Here is a 20,356-nt window from a genome sequence, read left to right as displayed (position 1 = left end):
TGCCACATCCACCACAGTTATCCCGCTTTTCGGTATTGATGAGAGCAACACCATTGCATTGAAATGTTCTGCTGAATTATGGGCGTCAGACCACAGGAATCCATTGCCATCAGTCACACTGCTGATGAATGAGATGAGAACCATGATGGATCTACACAAAAAGGATACATACAGTCGCCAAATCAATCCGACAAAGCCCAGCCCATGAACTGCAGCATTTGCCTGGCATGTTCGAGCAATTCTCGTCAATCAACATCAGAAGTTCAAACATTTCTTGAAGGACCTTGGTGAACCAGAGACTGTAAAGAGGATACCCGTTCACAAGACCCATCAGATCCCTTGCCATGCGATGGATATCAAACAATCGATGACAGACGGCAACGTCGAGGTCTTAGAGGACCTATTTCAACAGGGTTGGATTGGTGACAAGCATGACAGCAGTTTCAATGCTGATCATGATGTTGACATGACCGAACATGTCATTCTTGTCTATGGCGACCTTTTGACAAAGGAAAGATTAGACACTGTCCGCAACAGCCGACGGATCGAGTACACACCGAAAAACTGCTTTCAATATGTCATCTTCTTTCCGGGGTTATTCCACTACAAAATGGCATGTGCTGATGCCCTTTGGTGTACACATATCCAGCCGAAAGAAGGACATGATGATGAGAATAGCCTGTACCAGCACATAGGTGTTCTGCGACCTGATGAAATGGGGAAGATAGTTAGCAAGCCAGGATTCAGACGCGTACACGATGTCCTTCATCATGATGTCTGGGCCTCGATACTTGATTGTTGGTGGATTGAGGCACACCACCAAAACACAGTGTGTGCAACACTGGAAAAATTTGCTGAATCAGAGCCAACCTGGGATGTTATCATCACAATGTCACATACCATTGTGCGGAAATACATGGCAACAACAGATGGCCTGGATGCCGCACGGTCAAAACCAGTGGGACAGCAAGATAAACAGTTCAAAAACCAGACTTTGCGTAACTGAGACGAGCTGCTGTATATTGACCTGTGTCAGGCCATGAACACCAGAGACATCAGGAGGGTAGAGGCGTCCTTCCTCCCATGGATATACATTTTCAAAGCTACCGGCAAGCATAAGTACTCATCACAGATATCCAGATTTCTGAACAACTTACAGTTTAACTCGCCAGAATCATTGAGGTATGAGTTGGTTTGACTCGATGTTAGTGCGCCTGCTAAGCTCAAGTCTCGACAGTGACATCATACAAATGAACTTGTTGTGCAATCCAACTGGGAAGAGCGTGGCGTTCTGCGCTGTTGACTGGCTTGTTGAGCGAAATAACCTGTACACCAAGGTGAATAATCATTAACTGTTACCCGCCGAGTTAAGCTCTAAGTTTCATTGAAATCAAGGTGATTTTCCCAGGTGGTGGTCCAAATGGCACTCTCGAGCACATCATAAAGGAATCTCCGCTCATTGAAATATACCATAGTTGCCATGTTACCATGGAGAACACATTTCACTTACAGCACCGAACCATCCGACACTCAGCACCGAATACGATGAAGACAATAAAAAAATTATCAGGGTGTATGAATGACAAGAATGTACATCTGTCGAAGGATGGCCGGAAGGCCCTGCGAGTAGTGCCGGATCAGGTTTCAGCAGGAATGACACTAATGCAGGAGCAAAAGGTCGTTAATGAGGAGGATAACAGTGGTTTTGAGATTGAGGGGGATGATTTCCTCGACTGACCTGTCAGGCTAATGATGGACCAGCCGCTGCTGGAGGATCGTTCTCAGTGTTTGCCTTCACTTTTGATCGTCGTAGTCTGGGAACATATTTTGAACATAGCTTGTTCGATGCTAGAAACTCTTCATGTTAGATACCACCGTTGCATTGAATAAACACTTACCAATATGACCAAAGTTCCCGCATGCACTGCACTTCCTTGGTCGCTTCACAGAAGGAACGTCTACAGAACCAGCGGCTTTGATTGACTGTGGGTTTGGCACAAGAGAATGCTGGTTTACAATAGAGGAGGAACCAAGAACAGGGACAGATACCGAAGCCACTGGCTTGGGAGATGGTGGACGTGGTAACAGAATGCACGTCTTGATGATTTTGAGGATTTCAGGGCCGTATAAATCTGCATAACACCAGTGCGTCTGCTCAAAGAGGGCGGTGGTGCTGATAATCTTTGAGTAGTGAGCAAGGTCAATAATTCAGTCCAAGATTTTGTTTGACATAATAATTTGAGGGCCAAAGAAGTTGTCACCATCAAGATCCTCCTCAAGCACCTTAAAATCTCTCCAATGGAGGAGCTCCCAATGAAGATCATGTCCCCCGGTTGTCATTTCATATGGTTTGATAGTGAATTTGTGTTTTGCGTGAGTGGATGGCAATGGAAGTGATGGGAACAGACGAGATTGTAATGCTGCGGGGTTACAAATGTCACAGCAGTAAGGCGATAGTTTAATGCTGCACCTCACACAACAACCGCTGGAACTGGTGTTACTCACTGCCGGATCTTTACAATTGGCAGGTAAGTCCATGATCTATTTGAACAATGCAGGTGCTCACCAATACTAGGATTGTTGAAGTATTCGTCTGCTACCCTTCGACGACACAAGCCATGAAGGTGAGCATTTATAAATGCGTACATTGCCGATTGCTCAACTGTGTCGTTGTCAAGCCCACTCGGCAATATTTCTGCAACAGCCTCAGTGGAGTCAGGAGGATCTCGTAGATGTGTAGACATCCCCAGCGATACTTCAGGAGATGGCATGCTTGCAGCTAATCTGTGGTGAGTGCGTTCTATAGTATTGTCTCTCCCCATGTCCTCATCAACATTTTCTTCTGCATCACTGACAATGCCACCATGATCCTCTGGATCACTATCCTCTCTGTCCAACCGGCTGCTGCTGGCCTTATTTTTCTCAGTGTGCTTTGCCCTCTTCCTAGCAGGACCACTTATGTGTCCCTGCGGCGATGGGCGCTTCCACTTTCCACGGTAGGTATCAAAATACAATGGCTCGACAAAATATACTGCAAGTGCTGTTAGTAACGGGTCTCATGCTGCATGTCCAAGTCTCTGCATTAAAGTGCATAGGGACAGTGTATATCCCCATTGAACGACAAGAGTGATATCACGCAAGTCAAGACCCTAATGCATATATTGTGAGCTCAAGTATTCATCAGTCCACAAGCCACGACTCACCATTCCTACAACATCCATACAACAAACGCCTCAAATGTCCCCTCTACAAAGCTTATCCATTACATCAACACGAAAATCCATAGACATGCTGGAGTGAAACCAAACAACCTTATCTCGTGATTGCGGTGGCATATCGAGATGGATGCAGTGACAAGCACTCTCAGCTTTGTCGCGCGAGTTGGTAAACAGCATGAATTTTTCGTGGGGTGTGGTTCCATTGAAAGAGAATATCCAGGTAAGATCATGCATGGAGCTGCGGGAATATTTCATCTCCTCTACCATGAGGTGAATGTTGGGATGGTCATTAGAACACATAATCTTTGTAGTATTATATGATCGAATATGAAGTTTTGACTGGATGTCATGAAGGATGTGTGGTGGCATTGTCGCTGACGCCGTATGAAAAGAGACATGGTCTGGAAGGAACCATCGAAGGTTCCCCAATTCACTATACAAAGGTCGAAAATATTTGCCCCATTCACTAATACAATGACCTTCATCGAATGTAACATTGAAAAGAGCGTCAGTAAATCTTTTGGAGTTCCACAGATTCTTAAACCATGCATCCCCAAGTACTCGCTCTGGGCTGACAGTAATGACTTGGTACTTGAGTTTCGCAATGTCCTATCATGTATAACAAGCATCAGCGCAGCTAGATTCAAATGACATGCACCCACATTGAAAGCTTCATCAGTAGCATTTTCTGCAGAAAGATTGTAGGCCGGGAAGCCCAGCGTTGTTGCTTCATTATGAGTTTTCTCGCCAAGAATATTCAGAGGTGTCACTATGAGGATAATTCCATTGTTGTTGAATAGAAGGGGGATCCAGAACATGAACATTTTGCCTGAGCCAGTTGGAGAAATAGTAAAGACATTCTTCTTCTCAAGCTGATGCAAAGCTGACTGAAGTTGCCAAGTACAGGGGGTGATACCGAATGTACTGTGAATGAGTGTCTTCATATCGGTCAAATTTGGTACTTTGAATTGACGGACCGACATTGTAATGCTAAGGGTTAATTCAAAAGAATCGAAATGGATATGTGTTGTGTCACAGAAGGTCACACTGGTAAATAAAACACTAGGCGACTATTTCGAAGGTATTTTTTGAGGGACAAATAGATACAACCTTTGCGCCACTACAACTTGTGCCAGTCGGCCAAGTGTGTTAGAGTCCAAAGTTGCGCTGTTTGAATTATTGTTGGTCGTATTTGGTCTGTGTGGCGACACTCGGATGTACTCTCAACACACTGCCGATGGTTTGGAGTCTGGCCTAAGTTAATTCAAGTCTCTCACTCACACGCTTACGGTGGTCCTTGTCCGGACATTTCCGATGCGCAAGTTTTGCAATTCCGCACAGTTTCAGAATCCTGTAATTTGGAAGAAATGTGACTGCATCCTCTGAGCCTGAGAGGTAGGTCCACTCGCAACAAGGAACTCTACTACTGACATACGTGTTCCATTTTCTCATTTGATTATTCTTAGCCATATTCAGAAGCCTGAGCCAGCCTTGAGATTATCCATCCAATGATAATTGACGCAACGCTCACCCATTTCCGTAACAGCCGAAGATGAACTCATATCTGGCATGTTGATATGTCTCGATGGCGAAATTTGGTGATGATTCTCTCGACTCAGAAGGCAGGGCAGAATTGGGAGAATGTGGCAGCATTAGGATGAACACAGGCTCCCTACATCGTCCAAGTCTGGAGGCCGTCTTCTCGATTCCCTCGTCGAAAGTAGGTTCATGAAGATATTAATGCCGGCGTTGTCAAGCAGTTTTTTCAAATGTGTACCACTTGTAAGTCGCAATAGTCTTTAGTGACGCCAGCTGCAATCTTAAAGGTCCAGGATCTATCTTACTTGACAAACAGTTTGTATAGTGGTAGATCTGATATATGTTGAGTCTCCCCATGCTGTCGGGCAAAGCCGATATTGATTTCGTACAGGGTGGAATGGATATTGCAGATCCGAAACTCGCACATCCCTCGCACGTTGCTCTTGTTGGTGGCACGTTTGTGCACAGGTTGGCTCTTTAAGTTCTGGGTTACGGCGTCTTGTCGAGAGCGGGGAACAAAGGACGACGACTATCATTCACGCGCAATAGGACTCAGGAGCAACTCCATATCATATTCGGTTCTTTCCGCAGTGCATACTCTTCGATGCACGGATCATGTCATGTGTAGTCATACCTGCTATAACAACACAGTGCGCATCCATTCCTTCGCCTCTCCGAGTCATTCATACTAGTACACCAACTATGCGGCCTGTGATAGTCTTTTCCCTCCGGTCTTGGGGTGTTGTGTGTTCAACGGTGGTACAGGTATGTGCATGTGACTTTTTTTTTTAAAAAAAAAATCTCATCGGAGTCAGGCTGTATAATTATGTGCGTGAGTGCTTTTTGTCACTGGCAGAGCATGGTTCAGAGTTCTGCCAATGGCAGAACTGCTTCAATTAGTTCTACCCATAATACTAGTACTAAGTACATTCTTCCTTCAGACCGGTAGAACTAGTCTTCCTAAAAATTCATCTGTTTACATACAGTCCAAGAAATGAAACAGCGTAAGAAAGATTCATGCGGGATGATATTTTGAAACACGAGCGCGTGAACCGCTACACTGAAAGAAAGAGATGTCCGAATTCAAGGAACCTGAATGGGTCATACTGATCTAGTTGCATGTTTGAAAATGGATTGCATATGGACGAGTTCTTCCTGCCGCGTCACCCGGTCCACGAAAAATAATATCCAGCACAAAGTATAAAAAACCGTCTTTCTTTCGACTGTCTCATTCAGATCGTTCTGAACCCATATCACATCTCCAGTCTCACAAACAATGCGTATCTTCTCTGTCCTCGCAGTTGCTGCCGCTTTGATGGCATCAGTAGTATCCGCCTCTCCCACATTCAAGTTCATGACCCGTGATGAGTCTCCTACCGGAAAGGGCCATTGCCCTGGAACTTGCAGCAACCCCTTGCAATCCTGCTGCTCTAACCAGCATTGCCGGAGATATGGCGGCTCCGTTCTGTGTGTGCCAAATGTCGAACTTGAATAAGTGTCATGTCGCGACAGTGAACTATGGTGAGTTGTGTTTCTACTTCAATGAACATCGGTGCCGATGATGGCTTATGGCACGATATCAGGGTTACTACTAGCTTGATGAACGTTTTGCTTCTCACTGCCGCTCGAGCAATCATTGGAGTCTTGGAATAGGAGGAAATCTCAGATACTCGAATCCATAGAATGTGACTAAAGAGTTTTGCAGTCGGTGTATATCGAAAGTTGTGATTGTTAAACTGCGAAAGTTCAAGCTCAAGGTCCAGAAACTTGAAATGGCAAATATTTGGTCGCTGTGAGCTTTGATCCAACCAATTTTGAACCAATTCCGGAAATTTCTAGGTATTATTTTTAAAAGGCCTGGCCAATTCTAAAATATCAACTTGACTTTACACGGCATTTGTCATACCGGGTTAACTGGTTTTCGGTGATGAGTTCTTCACTCTCAGCAGGAGTCGGAAGATAATATTACAAAAGTCAGCCACCAGCGGACTCTAACTGGCTCCTTGGTCATCTCAGTCCTGCTGGCCCGTCAAAACCAAAGACATGGTTGTGAATCAGCGGACAAACTTTCAATAGGTCGTCGCCTTGGCAATCATCTCTCTTGTGCTAAGCAGTCTGCACAGGGAGACTTCCTGCGCAATATGACTGATACGTTTTTGGGAGATAAAGCCCTTGCAACGATCAACAGTCTCCCCTACTATGCGATGCTCATGTGGTGGTGGGTGAGATGGATACTTTCCGACTAGGGCTAATGACGATTACCGTTCCTCTTACTAGGACAACTTACTTCTCAATCCGAGTCGCACCGCTGTACAACGTGTTCAAGTCTACAACAATGACCATGCTGGCATTGATTGTCAGTGAATGCGTGGCTGTTGCTATTTTTATATCGTGGCTCATCTGGGCAGCAAGAGAGCTAGATATCTTCAAGCGACTGGTTAAGCTCATATTATCCGCCAGGGCCCAGGAGGCACATCTTAGCACACTTTGGGGTCCACTAAACTTCATATGAAACGACTTTTTCGTACATAACAATTTGACCCAGATCTGACACCATCTCCTATATTTCCCGGAAATCTCGCGCCATTTCCGATACGCAAAGAACTGTAAGCATGGACCGATTTTTTTCCCTTATGTGCGTCGATCATGACTAAAAAATCACCAGTAACTCGCGCGTCAGTGTCAACGGCCATAATGACATCGTGAAGGCAATAATACGACTCACATGGATGCAGTACCAGAAACCGCCCTGCCATGCAGGTGAGTCATGTTATCAGGTCCAGAAAAATGCTGATACTCACGCATCTCAACCATGGGCAGTCTTCAGTCGCGTAGTCAACACAATCATCGTAAGACCAGCAAGCTCTGTAACATTGAGGGTTGAAAGCGCTATCTGCAACACTAGTAGCTGGCATGGCAGAGATTGATGGTACTAAAACAGCAATGATGGCGAGGACCGTTGCAGAGGAGAAACGCATTGTTTGCGACTCGTGTGTGTGGAATCAGGTAATTTTGAAGGGATAGTAGGAAGACAGCTTGCTTTATATTGTTTTCTGGACTTATTGTTGCACAGATGTGCCTCCGAATGTATACGTTTTGCCATTCGTTGTTGCTGTTGACATTTGTGGGGCAGAACTGACATTGCCAATCAGACGGCAGAATGCGACGGAACTTCCGCACATGTCAGGTTCAGACTGAGACCTGAAGTTCTGCCGGAACTACCTTGGAATAGTTCTGCCGCTAGTACATGTTGCCAGTGTATGGCCAGCTTCCTCTCGACTTTTATCAGCCCTCCAACATCATCACTGACAGTATGTCTACGCAGATCAGGTCTTGCGTTAATGCCTACGAACGAGTGCCGCCCGGAGTTGTCCTCTTGCTGTGGTTGTGCAGAAAGATCATGCTTCTCGCGTGTATTCAATATTTAATGATGTCATTCTCTTCAGATGATATGACAAGACAACGCTTCTAAGATCAAGCATTTCCGTACTAGTATAAGACAAACGTGCTTAGCCATACGGAAATTCTCGTCGTCCGGACAATCTGCAGTATGCGTATAACTGTGCACCGATGCATAGTGTCCCACACTTCCTCTTACTACACCTGAGACATAGCCAAATAAGATTCGGTGACAGATCCCATTCAAATTCAGGGACAAATTGTTAATATTTAAAATGTTTGGGTATGCCTTGAGATGCATGATCAAAGCCAGAAAATGTCGACAATCAACTATGACTCCAGATTCATCCTTAAATGAGGAATTTGTTGGCATGAGTCTGCCTTATTGTTAAATTAATAATCAGATAACGAAAATAATCAGTATATGGTTGACAACGAGATTCATAAATAAATAGTAGATACACCACATGATCAAATGTGTGATAAATTTAACCTCTGATTCAAATCGAGTGGGAGGACAGAGATTGGCAAGATTCAGTGAGCACAGGGTGGAAAAATTGAGAATATGTACACTAATATTTCTGATGTTACATTGTGACAATGATCTTGAAAATGTGCGTAGGGCATACAAGTACCCTGTTGAGTGCCTCATTGAGTGTACCACTTAGTGGGGTACAGGTATGGAGCACCCACCACTCTCTTTTGCGGTGCCTCACATTATGCCAAAAAATGCTCCCATGGACTCTCAATCAACATAACCACCCAGTTGAGCCCACAAGGCTGGTGTTATGACTTGGATGGTATCTGTTGGCGACGCTCAAACAGAGCTTGTGTCGTCAACGGTCTGTGGACGTCCTTGGGCTAGCCCAGGTTAGGGGTCGGTACTTGGCGGATCTTCGGCAAGTACAATTTAACGCCTATGTCCAAATCGGGTAGCTTATGTCATGCGGGTGCGAGATGATAAGCTAATCGGCCTAGGCTTATGACACCTGAAGGTTAATCGTAAGGATCGTCGTTAATTAGAAGGACAGAAGTCCGACTAGTTAACAGGGGCTTTGCTCGTCGACGAAGTCGATGAGTAAAGATCGAGACTATAGGCTTATCCGCGAAGAGCAGATAAGAAGATAGAATATAGACTGCTGGCGAGGCAGAAGGATCACTCTGGTGAGAGTAGGAGGTCAAGAACCAAGTAGATTCAAGTTGGGGAAAATAGTACATGGTAGCGAGTTTATATAGAGGACAGGAGACGTATTAGTGGATGATACTCGTACTACCGGGAGAGGCAATTGATAAAGGGTAAAACCATAACAGGAAGGCATGTTCGGTCTAGGTGGAACGTGCTAGATAAGAAAGTGAGTCAAAGATTGGACTAAGAAGTGAAACGCGCAGGGGCACGATCGTGCAGCTGCGGATCTAAGTATAAGTCGCATGTGCGACTGCGCACCGAGTCAGAGATCAAGAAAGGGAACAGGGCAAAGGGGATGCGTCGTGCATCATGTCATAGGTTACCGTCCAGACGGTAAGGGCAAAGGGACTGTCCGCAGGATCAGTCAGGTGGTGAAACGGAGCATGGGTATGCTTCATCAGCGAAAGGATCCGGCCAAATGTACTGGCTTTGCTGAAGCGACAGGTAGAGGGCGAAAGGGAATGCGAGGATGACAAGGATGACAAGGGTAAGGTCGGGGTAAGGGTATGATGCGAGGGCTGATACGAGGAGGATTAGGAGAAAAATAGTAGGGGCCCAAGCGTCTAGATGTTCTTGTAACAGCTGGCTGCCCACCCTCGCAGCTCACCTCCTACCCTGGACAGACATCCAATTGGGGCCGGTTAGTGCTACATGCTCTGCAAAAGCCTAATGGATAGGGATTTGACTGCTGGAGACACCTGCGACCAAAGTGGCCAAGCGGCTAGGTGCCATATTTCATCAGAGTTTCGACTGAGTCTGATTCACTACTTAAGCAGGGAAACCTTATTCATTAATTCCTCTTCTCAGATGACATCATTAGATTCAACAATAACATAGATTCTATTAATTTGACTCATTGCATAGACTTCATTGGGTCTATTGTATGGATGCTAGTTGTAGTCTTGCAAAATAGTTACATAAAGACAACTGAAATATTGTCACGATCATGTATCACTCCACAAATCAACAATTAGAACTTGACAAGTTTCCAATGATCCATTTTTCTTGTTCATATGTTGTGTCTTATTGTTAATGGCTTCATCTAAGTTATCAGGCAGACAAAGCATGGCAAGTGCACACAATCAAATGAACAATTAGAACTTGACAAGTTTTCAATGGTATATTTTCCTTGTTTGTACATTGCATCTTATTGTTGATGGCTTCATCTAAGCTATCAGGCAGATGAAGCACTGTAAGTGCACAACCATTGAGTCTTTGGTTGCCGATTGCCAGCGAGTATATTTACTCCATATCATATACTTGTAGCTTATACTCACCTACAGATAGATCCATTTGAGGTCATCTACCTGTGATCATGTCTCAATGTCGAGACAATTTTATGCTGCCTGATGACCCAGAAATTAACCCCAACCCCTAAAATCTTGTGACAGTGCTCATGGTAATTAGACAGACCGCCCACAGGTATGTCCCTGAGCCAGAAGCATTCTCTAATACTGACTTGGGTCACAACTCTTTATAGTTTTATCACTCATGGGGGCCCTGTTTCACAAGGCCCAACTATGCCAGAACATCACACTAATCTGGAGCATAGGTTATCTAACAGTACTTCATTGACCTATATGCCATACAGGCCATATGTCCCCTTCACTACCAGCACTTCACATGAGGGGCGACATTCTGGCCACACCCCGTGCCATGTACTCCAATCAAACAAATCCCCTTCTGATTCGACATTTGCCAGCTCTCCCTATCGCTCCACCAGATCACTCTCACATGATGCCACTCCATTTGAACATCCATTGAGTCCAATACCCATGTCTCCAGTCACCACTACACATCTTGATGCACCAGCTGCAATTACCATTCCTGAAGAGTCCATGGACAATGAATCTCTGATCACAGCCAATGATGACATTGCAATGGATCAAGACATGTCAAGTGCTGCTCCTCCGTTTTCTCTAAACTGTTCACCACCAGCTCACCATCCACCTACAATAACTCCCCCACAACAGAGACATCTGCCATTTCTGCCTGCCTTGGGACATTATCTAGGTCAGCTATTACATGACCAGTTTGCTGAACTGTCTGACAAGGTAGTGGCACCAGCTCTCAGGAATGCAGTCAACACCATGATGCCAGCTATGATTGAACAGATAGCAGGCAAAATTAGGGGTATCACTTCCACTTGCTCTCACAAAATTTGCAGCCAGAAACACTCTGGAGCAGTGGTGGAAGATACCAAGCCTGAATGTGAGGACAATCTAATGCCGTCCTCATGCAGGAAGCACCCTGGAAAGCAGGGTACCATGAATCATCTACATGCATGTCCAGTGAATTTCGTGTGATTAATGTCTGATTAACATTCATTTTAGAATACCTTTCACAAATATCTATGGGACAAGTGTCTGCTGAATTCCAAGAATGGTCTGCTGCCTCAATCCCCCCGTCACACATGATTCAAGCTTTTAATTGTGACAATGAAAGTCTGCCATGTTTGGACAACATCACCATTGACTGGAACAACTCTTTGAGGAAGTCTCTTGGAATACAGAAGCGATCAACTTGTTGGTAGTTGACTTTCAGGCAAAAATAAAGACAGGTAGTTATGCATCAATAATCTTTGATGAAGATATGATGAACCTTGATGACTTGCGTGCACTCTGCATTGATAAGCTTTGTCAAACTCACCAAGCCCATCGCGACCATAATAAGATTGAAGGATTCGCAAATTCTCAAGAGAGAGAAACTGCTACTTGTGAATTAGCTTTTTGTAGCAGTTGAAGGCAATGTCTGGATAGGCTTAACACTCGCAAGCAGGGGGTAAGTGGGTAATGCATTTGCCATCTTGTTATTCATGTCTTTTTTCAGACCCTCGAAAGGTGTTGGAAAATTGCTCAGCAAAATAACCATTGTAATCCTTAAACCTGGGATATGATCAGACTCATTATTGATTGGCTAGACATGGATGGCATGAGTGGGGATGAAACAGATACCCCTCTGGGTGCGAATCCAAAGATAGTGAGACAAGTAGCTCTACCATGGATAAGCCCAGCAATCACTTGCCTTCTTCACATTGTTGAATCCTATGCTCCAGCCACATACAAAGAAAATATGTCAATTCCAGTTGATAATGCATCACTTCCCCACCTCGTGGAGACTAAATGCACCTCATGAAACTCTGTTGCAATTGCGTGGCTGGTACAAAATTAATTCAAGCAGTGCTAGGGCATTTCTGGGCGTTTGCAAGGACTTTGAAGTTCCATCCTTGGTTCATAGTTGCATTTTTACACTACAAGTAATTACTCATTATGTGATAGGATGTTTATCCCTCTGCAAATGACATCCATCAATGAAAACCATGCGTTACACCATAGGGTTATCTGCTCACAAATGTGCATTGCTGCAAACTCCACTCTACTTTCCCACATATTACAATGACATATTTCCATATTATACGGGTCACCCGACCTACATAATATCCCGTATAAGATGGGCCAGCGGATGATGGGCTGATGTGATGTATATCCTCGATGTTGACGGATGGGCCAGGAGGGATATTATTTCTGATGGAGGCGGGTGGGCCCATGTGTGGAATATGTAGAGTAGATGAGTGGGCTGATGGACATGAATATTCTATAGACGGATGGGCCAAGGTAGTTGGATATTATGTAGATGAGTGTACCAAGGTAGGTGGGTATCAGATAGACGGGTATGCCGAGGGTACTTGTCATCACATACACGAGTGGGCCCAGATATATACTATATTAGATGGGTGGGCCGGCCGAGGGTACATTGTGTCACATACACGGGTGGGCCCAGATATATATTATCTTAGATGGGTGGGCCGAGTGTCAAGGAAGGTGGGTATCAGATAGACAGGTGGGCCGGCTGAGGGTACTTGTTATCACATACACGGGTGGGCCCAGATATATATTATCTTAGACGGATGGGCCGAGTGTCAAGGTAGGTGGGTATCAGATAGACAGGTGGGCCGGCCGAGGGTACTTGTTATCACATACATGGGTGGGCCCAGGGATATATTATATTAGATGGGTGGGCTGAGGGCAGTATATAATATAGACAGGTGGGCACAGGTGAATGATAATTGTAAAACAATGCAGTACTGATTGCTGAGTAGCTAATTTGGGTGAAGTGTAATGAGTTCCTGCAGCTGCAGGTTCATTACTGTTGCATTGCTGTACGAGAAGCAAGGTTCCAACTACCAAAATTCGAGTGAAGTGTACCGAGTTCCAAGACCTGGGTGTCAATAAACGAATATCTGATATCCAGCACACTTCCAATGATTGGGTATTTCATTGAGCAATGGGTGGTAATATATCTTCGACAGCCAACATCATGGAAGGTTCTCTTATCAGAACCTCATGTTCACCACCTACCAAACGCCAAATGCTAAGTTCCGACTACCGAAATTTGAGTGAAATGTGCTGAGATCCGAGCCCTGGGAGTCGACAAACAAATATCTGATATCCAGCACACTTCCAATGATCTGGTATTTTGGCTCCCTTATCTGATCCTGACTATCTCCACTCCCTTTAACACCAACCTCTGGGCGTCCAGCATTCAGCTTCTGATTTCCCAAGATTGACTTCATCATGAATGGTTCTTCCACTTCTGCAATTCAAATAAGCCTCTGGCACACTTGGGCCCTGACAGTCACTCACTCGGCATCTGAATATACTGCACAGAAATTCAATGCAGAGAAGATAGGAGGAGACCCAGTGATACCTTCTCCTAACCTAGACACTGATATAGTGATGGCCTGCGATTGATTGGTAGATTGCCTCATAAAGGCATATAAAAATCTGAGTGGGTCTTCCTGCAGATTCAGAAAATTTATTTGATCATTCAAATTCCTTCATCACAGTTCAGATGAACATCAACATTGCAAGATATAGCAAATTGATCTCCCCGAAGAACACTGGGCACAATGAGGAGAAAGAGGAGAAGTTGCTTAAGAGATGTCCTCCCGGCCATGAGGGGACAATGTTTGTGGACATACCCACCACCATTCTAGATGTGTCCGGCACCATCATCACATGGTACCTCCCAGACGCCCTGACAGCTGAAACACAGGTGTGTGATATACATTGTTACTCAATATATATTAAATACCAAATGGTAACCACAGAAGGAAATGTGGGCAGCCACTGACTTGCTGTCTCTGAGTCTGGAAAGAAGTGTGAAGGTCGATGGGAATTGGTAAACCAATCTGGAGTGGTTCAAATGCTGCTCGGAAGATATTGGCTTACCTGCTGGATGCATCAATTTATCTCCGGCATGGTTTCAACAGGGGCACGAGGTAGGATTTGATAGGATGATGATTTCGGTAGTTGAGCTCACCAATCCCATAGAATCTAGCGAACCCGAGGCCAGCAGCCATTGCATCAGTGGCACTCAGGATCATGCACCCGGAGCAGTACTGGGCAGGGTTACAAACATTTTCAAGCCTCGGAGAAACGGCAGGAAGCAAGGAACTGCCAAGAATGTCTGAGATCCTGGAGTACTGGGCATCCGTGTTTAACACACTATCCGTCATTTCCAATCATCAAACCCTGTATCATCGAGACCATTTATCAATTCCTGAATGCTTCAATATTCTCACCACTGTGGGGAATTATTCTAATGCTCGGATGAGCATGCCAAGCCTTCAGCTAGAGTTCGGGTACGATCCCGGGTGTATGATTGGATTCCCTGGAAGGATTGTCAGACATGGGGTTCATGAGGTGGAGGGGGATAGGGTTGGGTGGGCATGGTATATGAGGGACTCTGTTCATATTTATGCCGGGGTTCCCTCATGTGGATGGGCTAGGGTGGATTGACGAACCCTACCACCATGTGGAAGATGAAACAAGTAGAAAGTGTAATTACCTGCATCAGTACCTGCTTTCGACTACCAAGTACGAACCATCTCTCTTGACAACACTCGAGGTCTGAAATCCATAGCGGATGCACACAATAACTGTCCAGAGCCTTCCATGTCTCTTGATGACACTCGAGCACCAATGCATTCAGCGCGAGGGAGTGGGGTTTCAGTTGTGGTGCGCAGTTACAAAAGGCCAGCCCTGGGTTGGAGTAGTGCAGATGATATCATCAACCTTACACTAGGCAATGCTAAGAAGAACGATCTGTTGCAAAAGGAACCTACAAGTCAAAAGGGCACAGAGAAGCAAAGAAATGTAAGTATGAATGCTGCTGTACAAATTTGAAAATGGTACTGGGGCGATGGCTATCATTGTATTTAGACTCAGATCCTATCGACAGTCATCAAGGCCAGGAGCTCGGTAACCAGGTCTCGGCACTCGGGTCTTGATATTTGGACCTCGGTAGTTAAATGCCAGGAGTCGGGAATTGGTAATGGAGATCCGGAACTTGGAGTTCGATATTCGGCAGTCAGCATTCGGTACTTGACACTCGGTACTCAACGTTCAGAACTCAAAACTCGATATTCAGAGTTCGGTAATGGGGTCTCAGTAATTGGGACTCGATATCCGGACCTCGGTGGTCAGGACATGGTGATGAACATCTGCACTGTTTATTTTGGGACTCGCCATATAACATCATGTTAGATATTGCAATGTTTACATGCAATTTTCAGTACTTATAAAACACATATGCAACTTGCACTTCAACATTTCCAACTGAGTGACTAGAGCTACTCTCCTCTGCCTCTCTTCAATCTGTCCAGAATGGCAGTGTAGATTTGTATCTCTGCCATCTTGTCATGGATGCCTCATGTTGCTCCTCAAGTAATGTCAGGAGGTGTTCTCTAATCCACCTCAGTCCCATCAGTGATGGAACTGAGGTATGATCCACCTGCTCCGGAATTGTCAGACCATCATTCTCAATGCCATCCTAGAGCAGATCAGTCATGAATCAAGGAAATGGAATAAGAATCTTACTAGCCAATGCTGGTAGTGAAAGATACAGCAAGTCATCACCCGATCCCATTGCCATGGTTTGTTCGGGATTGCAGTTTCTCCCATCCACCATGGGGTATCATGGCTGGATACGATCAGGGATGGATCTCCGGGATCTGCGATGTCATGAAACACACAGATGTGATATGAAAAGATGTGATCCGGAACCATGTTCCAGGTGTGACCGGGAATCAAATGAAGAATATGAGCAATAGGGCTGGGAATGACTGAAATGATGTTCCTGGCAGCTGAGTACTGGAGGATGGGCATGACAAAAGTCTGTGGAAGATGTCAGCATTAACTGCCAGTGTTGTCAGGGTCTTACAGTGATCTTCCATTGCAGCCCAGCTTTGAAGTGCCTGATCCAAGCCAAAGGGGAAGATTGTTGTTTGCAGCCTCCACCTGATATTGGGAGATGGATGCGCGGATGTGTGATGCAGACATCGACATAGTAGTTGAAATGTTTGCAGGAGTGAGAGTGAGGGGCCGGTACTCATTGAGGGAATTCTGATTGTCAGAAGTGGATGCAGGAGAAGGATATAATTCAGGCATGGCTGATGCAGGAGTATCACACTGGCAATGACAATGACAGTTGGTTCAGATGTGAAGATATCATCCACTGATGGATGGATAAATTTTTCAAACTCCGACATGGGCTGACCCGGCCAATTCCCGGGACTAAATTTGTATATCGAAATGGTTGTTATATCCCATCGGCAATAAACCATTCATTTATCTTGGGAATCTATCAAAACAGTCTGCAGGTGTTGAAATGCTGCCTGGGCGTCCTGCGCCAGCAATGAATACATTTGGGATTGCCTTCCGGAGTAGCATGCATGACCCGGAAGTCGTTTCATGAATGATTCCTGCATCCGGTCGCCCCATTGGATTGCTTTCCACAAGAAAAAGTTACATGTCTAATCCATCTCGAATTGGACCAACATCAGCTCTTCCTTCCATTGATCCCGTAGTGCCTTTGCCCGGAGCCAGTGAACTTGGTAAACTTCATATTCGTCCGGTCAGCTCAACATCAAATGTGTCGAGCATTAGGGAACTCACATTCCTCATTCCATGATTGATCTGGACCATGCATGTCGATCTTGATGGACCAGAACCACATGAGGGATTCATTTCATCGACCACGGGCATTCGGATCACCCACAGCAGTGCTGACTTTGAGCTGCTCACGAAGCAGGGGTTTGTACTTCTGAAGTTGGCCATCCCCCGTGTCAAGTTTCATCATTTGCGTCCTGGTCTTGGTATATATACTTGCATGCAGGGAGACAGCCTGCTGCACTGACGTTACCTGCGACCACACTTGAGTTTTTAGGGCTTGAGATTTGGCTTGCCTGACCATCGTTTGGAATAGGACTGCCTTGTTGCACAAGTGAATGCGGAGGTTGTGAAGTGCATCATTTGCCTGCCCTTCGCGAAGGAACATATCCAGCGGAATGAGATCCTCTGCCATCAAGTGTCTGCATCGATCTACCCTGAGGTTTGATGGCAATAGGATCACAATGAGTTCGGGCGAGTTTGTCCATGTATCAGATGTCTCAGTAAAATCTTCCAGGTCATCATCGAGATCATCTAGGATATCTACGTTCAAGTCGTCATGATTGTCATCTCCATCGAATCCCTCTCCGAGATGTGTGACAGCAGAATGCATAAATCCATCTATCTGGCCTTGGAGACAATCTCATTGCTGGGCAAGGTCTAATCTCTGTGTCTCTGTAGTTTTTTTTCTGATCCTTCGGACCTCAATGAGCAATGCAATTTGAGCCTCCTCATTTGCCAACCCCATAGATATCCATGTCGCCACAGATCTCCAAGATGGTGCTGCATTACAGGCATTACCCTGCTCTAGCAGTCTAAGTTCGATCTCCTTTTTGCTCAGTGCTGAGTGCAAAATTAATTCGGACTTCTATGGAGACATGGTCAGCTTACCCTTCTTGATATTTATCTCGTAAACATCCATTGCTGCAGGATCATTTATTCTGCTGGATTGAGCAATCCTCTCATTGGCCAACCATTCTAGTCTTCAAATTGGCGGGTGCTGCTTCATCGAGTCTGTCAAAAGCCTTTTCACTTTCGGCAATGCAATTTTTTGCCTGCTTGTATTTACGGCAAAGGGTCCTTTTCATGTGGATCATCTTGCAGAAGTTGGAATCGTTCATCTGAAAATCGAGACATTCCTGTCGATGAGGGGACAACATTCCCCGAGCAGCAGGGGAAATTAGGTTAAGACATGCCCAGAGGGTCTCCATAATCTCTCCATCTATCCGGCCAATGCCTTCAATGAAATTCAATGCATATCGTACATAGCAGCTGTCTTGATGTCCATGCACGTGCCACAAACCGATGCCAGGAATGATGGTCAATTCTGGTACCATTTCAAGAAATCAGCTTCGATCCACCTGAACCTGAAGGTGCTTGTTGTATTGACAGTTGATGTCATAAAAGGTGACAGCCCTGGTAATGCCTTCCATGTTGTGCTGGGCAGCCTCGCAAAGGGCGTAGTCCATGTTCATTTGTCTGCAAATGATGCATGATCAACTCCTGAATGTAGAACTTCATGTTCGGCTTGCCTTTCACCTTTCTGAAGATCGACAATCGCATGAGGCACAAAGCAGCCATGGTGGACACAAGCAACTCCTCTGATACCCATCGACTCCAGCTTGTGCCGAGCCGCATTTGCTCGATTTACCGCCTGGTGATTGTTGCAGCTAGATTTTTCCAAAGTGTCAGCAGCCTCCGCAAGATGCACTTTATACCTGTCCTTTCCCACCATGAACCCCAGCCCATCTGCAAGCCACACTTCATCAAATGGCTTGATGGGATGCAAGTGTTCGGCTTTGAAATTACCGTCCATCACAAATGACCAGGTATATTTCCAGCTTGGAGTTCTTATCATCACTTAGGTCACTTAAGTATAAAACTAGACTCACTCATCAGGTGTTTCATTCCCTGACAAGGATATGTTGATCCCAGGCTGAGGACATGTCGGGCAAAACAATGCGAGATCTCCGGCATTTGGGACGTTGGAACGATGACCGAAGCCATGCCATTTCATGGTCTTCAACTGCCTCCATTGTCGAGCGACTCTCATGAGCTCTCTGTATCGGTCCTTGCCAAGTGCCTTGTCAATATAATGTCCTTTAGATGAAGGAGATATATAATTACCGGAACAAGGTGAGGAAACATGCTGGAGGTCATTCGCCAGAGCTTGCTGTAATAGTTCATCGTGGAGGTGCCACATTCTAGGTTGTCCAATAGAAAATTGTCGAGCACTCTGAAGGTGAACACAGTCTTCAGTTTGTTGAATGATGCAGGGAAAAATCCATCTCGAAACATTTGAATGTCTGGACTCATGGTGTTTGGACAATTGCAGCATCGAACCTCGAGGCGATGAACTCTGGACTTGTCGACGATGACCATGGTGTTTTCCTTAAGCTGGAACTCTGGTTCGTCTCCTTCGAACAAATCCCACCTATTTGTGAGTGCAGGACATTCTTTGCCATCATGACCGAGGTGTATGACGAGTCCGACATGAGCAAGACAACTTTGCTCGAAGAACTGACCATTCCATTGACTGATCCAGTGGAAAGGATTGCGACGATGTTGACTCCTGCAACATCCTGTGCAATAGAGTGGCTCCCCAAGACAATCTTGATATTTGTAGACCCCATCCTGATCGCAGACGATGCATCTCCTATCTTCTGGAGGAGCTTCTCGATCCAGGAGGTGATGCAGATATGATTCCTGCCTTGGGAGCCATTGCCTCAGGTAGTCATTCTGGCTCTGCATGTGTTATACTTAGCAATGTTTGAACAACACTCCAAAGGTTTACATTCACTTGCCATTGTTTTTGGAAGCTGCAAAGGCTCGAATGAGCCTTGGTCTTGCTCATAAGTATTATCAGGACAGTCTTCCCAAGTAGGTGGTGCAGGAACAGGCTGAAGTGTTGGTGATTCCGGGGGAGAGTTAGGCATGGACCTGTAGGCATGTCGTTTTGCGCTTGCAAGCGGGACCTTGACCCAAGTTTTCCTACCTTTTCTGCCCCTTGCTTCTACCCTGTGGGATTTTTGCAGCGGGGTGCATAGACCTATCTTCATCTT

The 20,356-nt window shown here is 45.4% G+C and overlaps 9 protein-coding genes across 9 annotated transcripts; 3 read left to right on the top strand and 6 right to left on the bottom strand.

Annotated features, from left to right (window-relative positions):
* Window positions 1-466: 466 nt before the first annotated feature.
* Window positions 467-1,737, top strand: EDB93DRAFT_1241098 (uncharacterized protein; the record flags this gene model as incomplete). Its single annotated transcript, XM_041451833.1, has 4 exons — window positions 467-958; window positions 1,013-1,182; window positions 1,238-1,337; window positions 1,396-1,737. 4 exons carry the CDS (start codon window positions 467-469, stop codon window positions 1,735-1,737), a joined length of 1,104 nt encoding a protein of 367 aa, XP_041306743.1.
* A 1,496-nt stretch (window positions 1,738-3,233) lies between these two features.
* Window positions 3,234-4,201, bottom strand: EDB93DRAFT_1287453 (P-loop containing nucleoside triphosphate hydrolase protein; the record flags this gene model as incomplete). Its single annotated transcript, XM_041454523.1, has 2 exons — window positions 3,234-3,827; window positions 3,881-4,201. 2 exons carry the CDS (start codon window positions 4,199-4,201, stop codon window positions 3,234-3,236), a joined length of 915 nt encoding a protein of 304 aa, XP_041306742.1.
* A 670-nt stretch (window positions 4,202-4,871) lies between these two features.
* EDB93DRAFT_503007 (uncharacterized protein) lies at window positions 4,872-5,838 on the top strand. The gene is made up of 6 exons (XM_041456573.1): window positions 4,872-5,000; window positions 5,074-5,099; window positions 5,149-5,407; window positions 5,476-5,522; window positions 5,573-5,589; window positions 5,643-5,838. Coding segments are annotated over exons 2-6 (438 nt in total). The 5' UTR covers window positions 4,872-5,000; window positions 5,074-5,097; the 3' UTR covers window positions 5,756-5,838.
* Window positions 5,383-6,553, bottom strand: EDB93DRAFT_1150803 (uncharacterized protein). The gene is made up of 4 exons (XM_041449694.1): window positions 6,341-6,553; window positions 5,643-6,278; window positions 5,573-5,589; window positions 5,383-5,522 (listed from the first exon to the last, which is right to left on the bottom strand). Exons 1-2 carry the CDS (start codon window positions 6,392-6,394, stop codon window positions 5,859-5,861), a joined length of 474 nt encoding a protein of 157 aa, XP_041306740.1. The 5' UTR covers window positions 6,395-6,553; the 3' UTR covers window positions 5,383-5,522; window positions 5,573-5,589; window positions 5,643-5,858.
* A 95-nt stretch (window positions 6,554-6,648) lies between these two features.
* EDB93DRAFT_1150795 (uncharacterized protein) lies at window positions 6,649-7,814 on the bottom strand. Its single transcript, XM_041449693.1, has 4 exons — window positions 7,578-7,814; window positions 7,423-7,517; window positions 7,035-7,363; window positions 6,649-6,975 (listed from the first exon to the last, which is right to left on the bottom strand). Exons 1-3 carry the CDS (start codon window positions 7,733-7,735, stop codon window positions 7,041-7,043), a joined length of 576 nt encoding a protein of 191 aa, XP_041306739.1. The 5' UTR covers window positions 7,736-7,814; the 3' UTR covers window positions 6,649-6,975; window positions 7,035-7,040.
* Window positions 7,815-10,922: 3,108 nt separating this feature from the next.
* Window positions 10,923-11,648, top strand: EDB93DRAFT_1251271 (uncharacterized protein; the record flags this gene model as incomplete). The annotated part of the gene is made up of 1 exon (XM_041453132.1): window positions 10,923-11,648. One exon carries the CDS (start codon window positions 10,923-10,925, stop codon window positions 11,646-11,648), a length of 726 nt encoding a protein of 241 aa, XP_041306738.1.
* A 4,348-nt stretch (window positions 11,649-15,996) lies between these two features.
* Window positions 15,997-17,361, bottom strand: EDB93DRAFT_1104659 (uncharacterized protein; the record flags this gene model as incomplete). The annotated part of the gene is made up of 7 exons (XM_041447427.1): window positions 15,997-16,176; window positions 16,224-16,357; window positions 16,379-16,520; window positions 16,567-16,643; window positions 16,816-16,919; window positions 17,184-17,244; window positions 17,301-17,361. The coding sequence occupies 7 exons, from the start codon at window positions 17,359-17,361 to the stop codon at window positions 15,997-15,999; spliced, it is 759 nt and encodes a 252-aa protein (XP_041306737.1).
* Window positions 17,362-17,373: 12 nt separating this feature from the next.
* Window positions 17,374-18,216, bottom strand: EDB93DRAFT_1251269 (uncharacterized protein; the record flags this gene model as incomplete). Its single annotated transcript, XM_041453131.1, has 3 exons — window positions 17,374-17,919; window positions 17,998-18,137; window positions 18,186-18,216. The coding sequence occupies 3 exons, from the start codon at window positions 18,214-18,216 to the stop codon at window positions 17,374-17,376; spliced, it is 717 nt and encodes a 238-aa protein (XP_041306736.1).
* Window positions 18,217-19,343: 1,127 nt separating this feature from the next.
* On the bottom strand, window positions 19,344-20,045 carry EDB93DRAFT_1087100 (uncharacterized protein; the record flags this gene model as incomplete). Its single annotated transcript, XM_041446018.1, has 1 exon — window positions 19,344-20,045. The coding sequence occupies one exon, from the start codon at window positions 20,043-20,045 to the stop codon at window positions 19,344-19,346; it is 702 nt and encodes a 233-aa protein (XP_041306735.1).
* Window positions 20,046-20,356: the final 311 nt, after the last annotated feature.

The sequence above is a fragment of the Suillus bovinus genome, assembly GCF_016758785.1.
Source record: "Suillus bovinus strain UH-Sbo-P2 chromosome Unknown EDB93scaffold_35, whole genome shotgun sequence".
NCBI classification, from domain to species: Eukaryota; Fungi; Basidiomycota; class Agaricomycetes; order Boletales; family Suillaceae; genus Suillus; species Suillus bovinus.
Note: the sequence above shows the minus strand (reverse complement) of the source record. Positions and strands in the feature narration are given on the sequence as shown.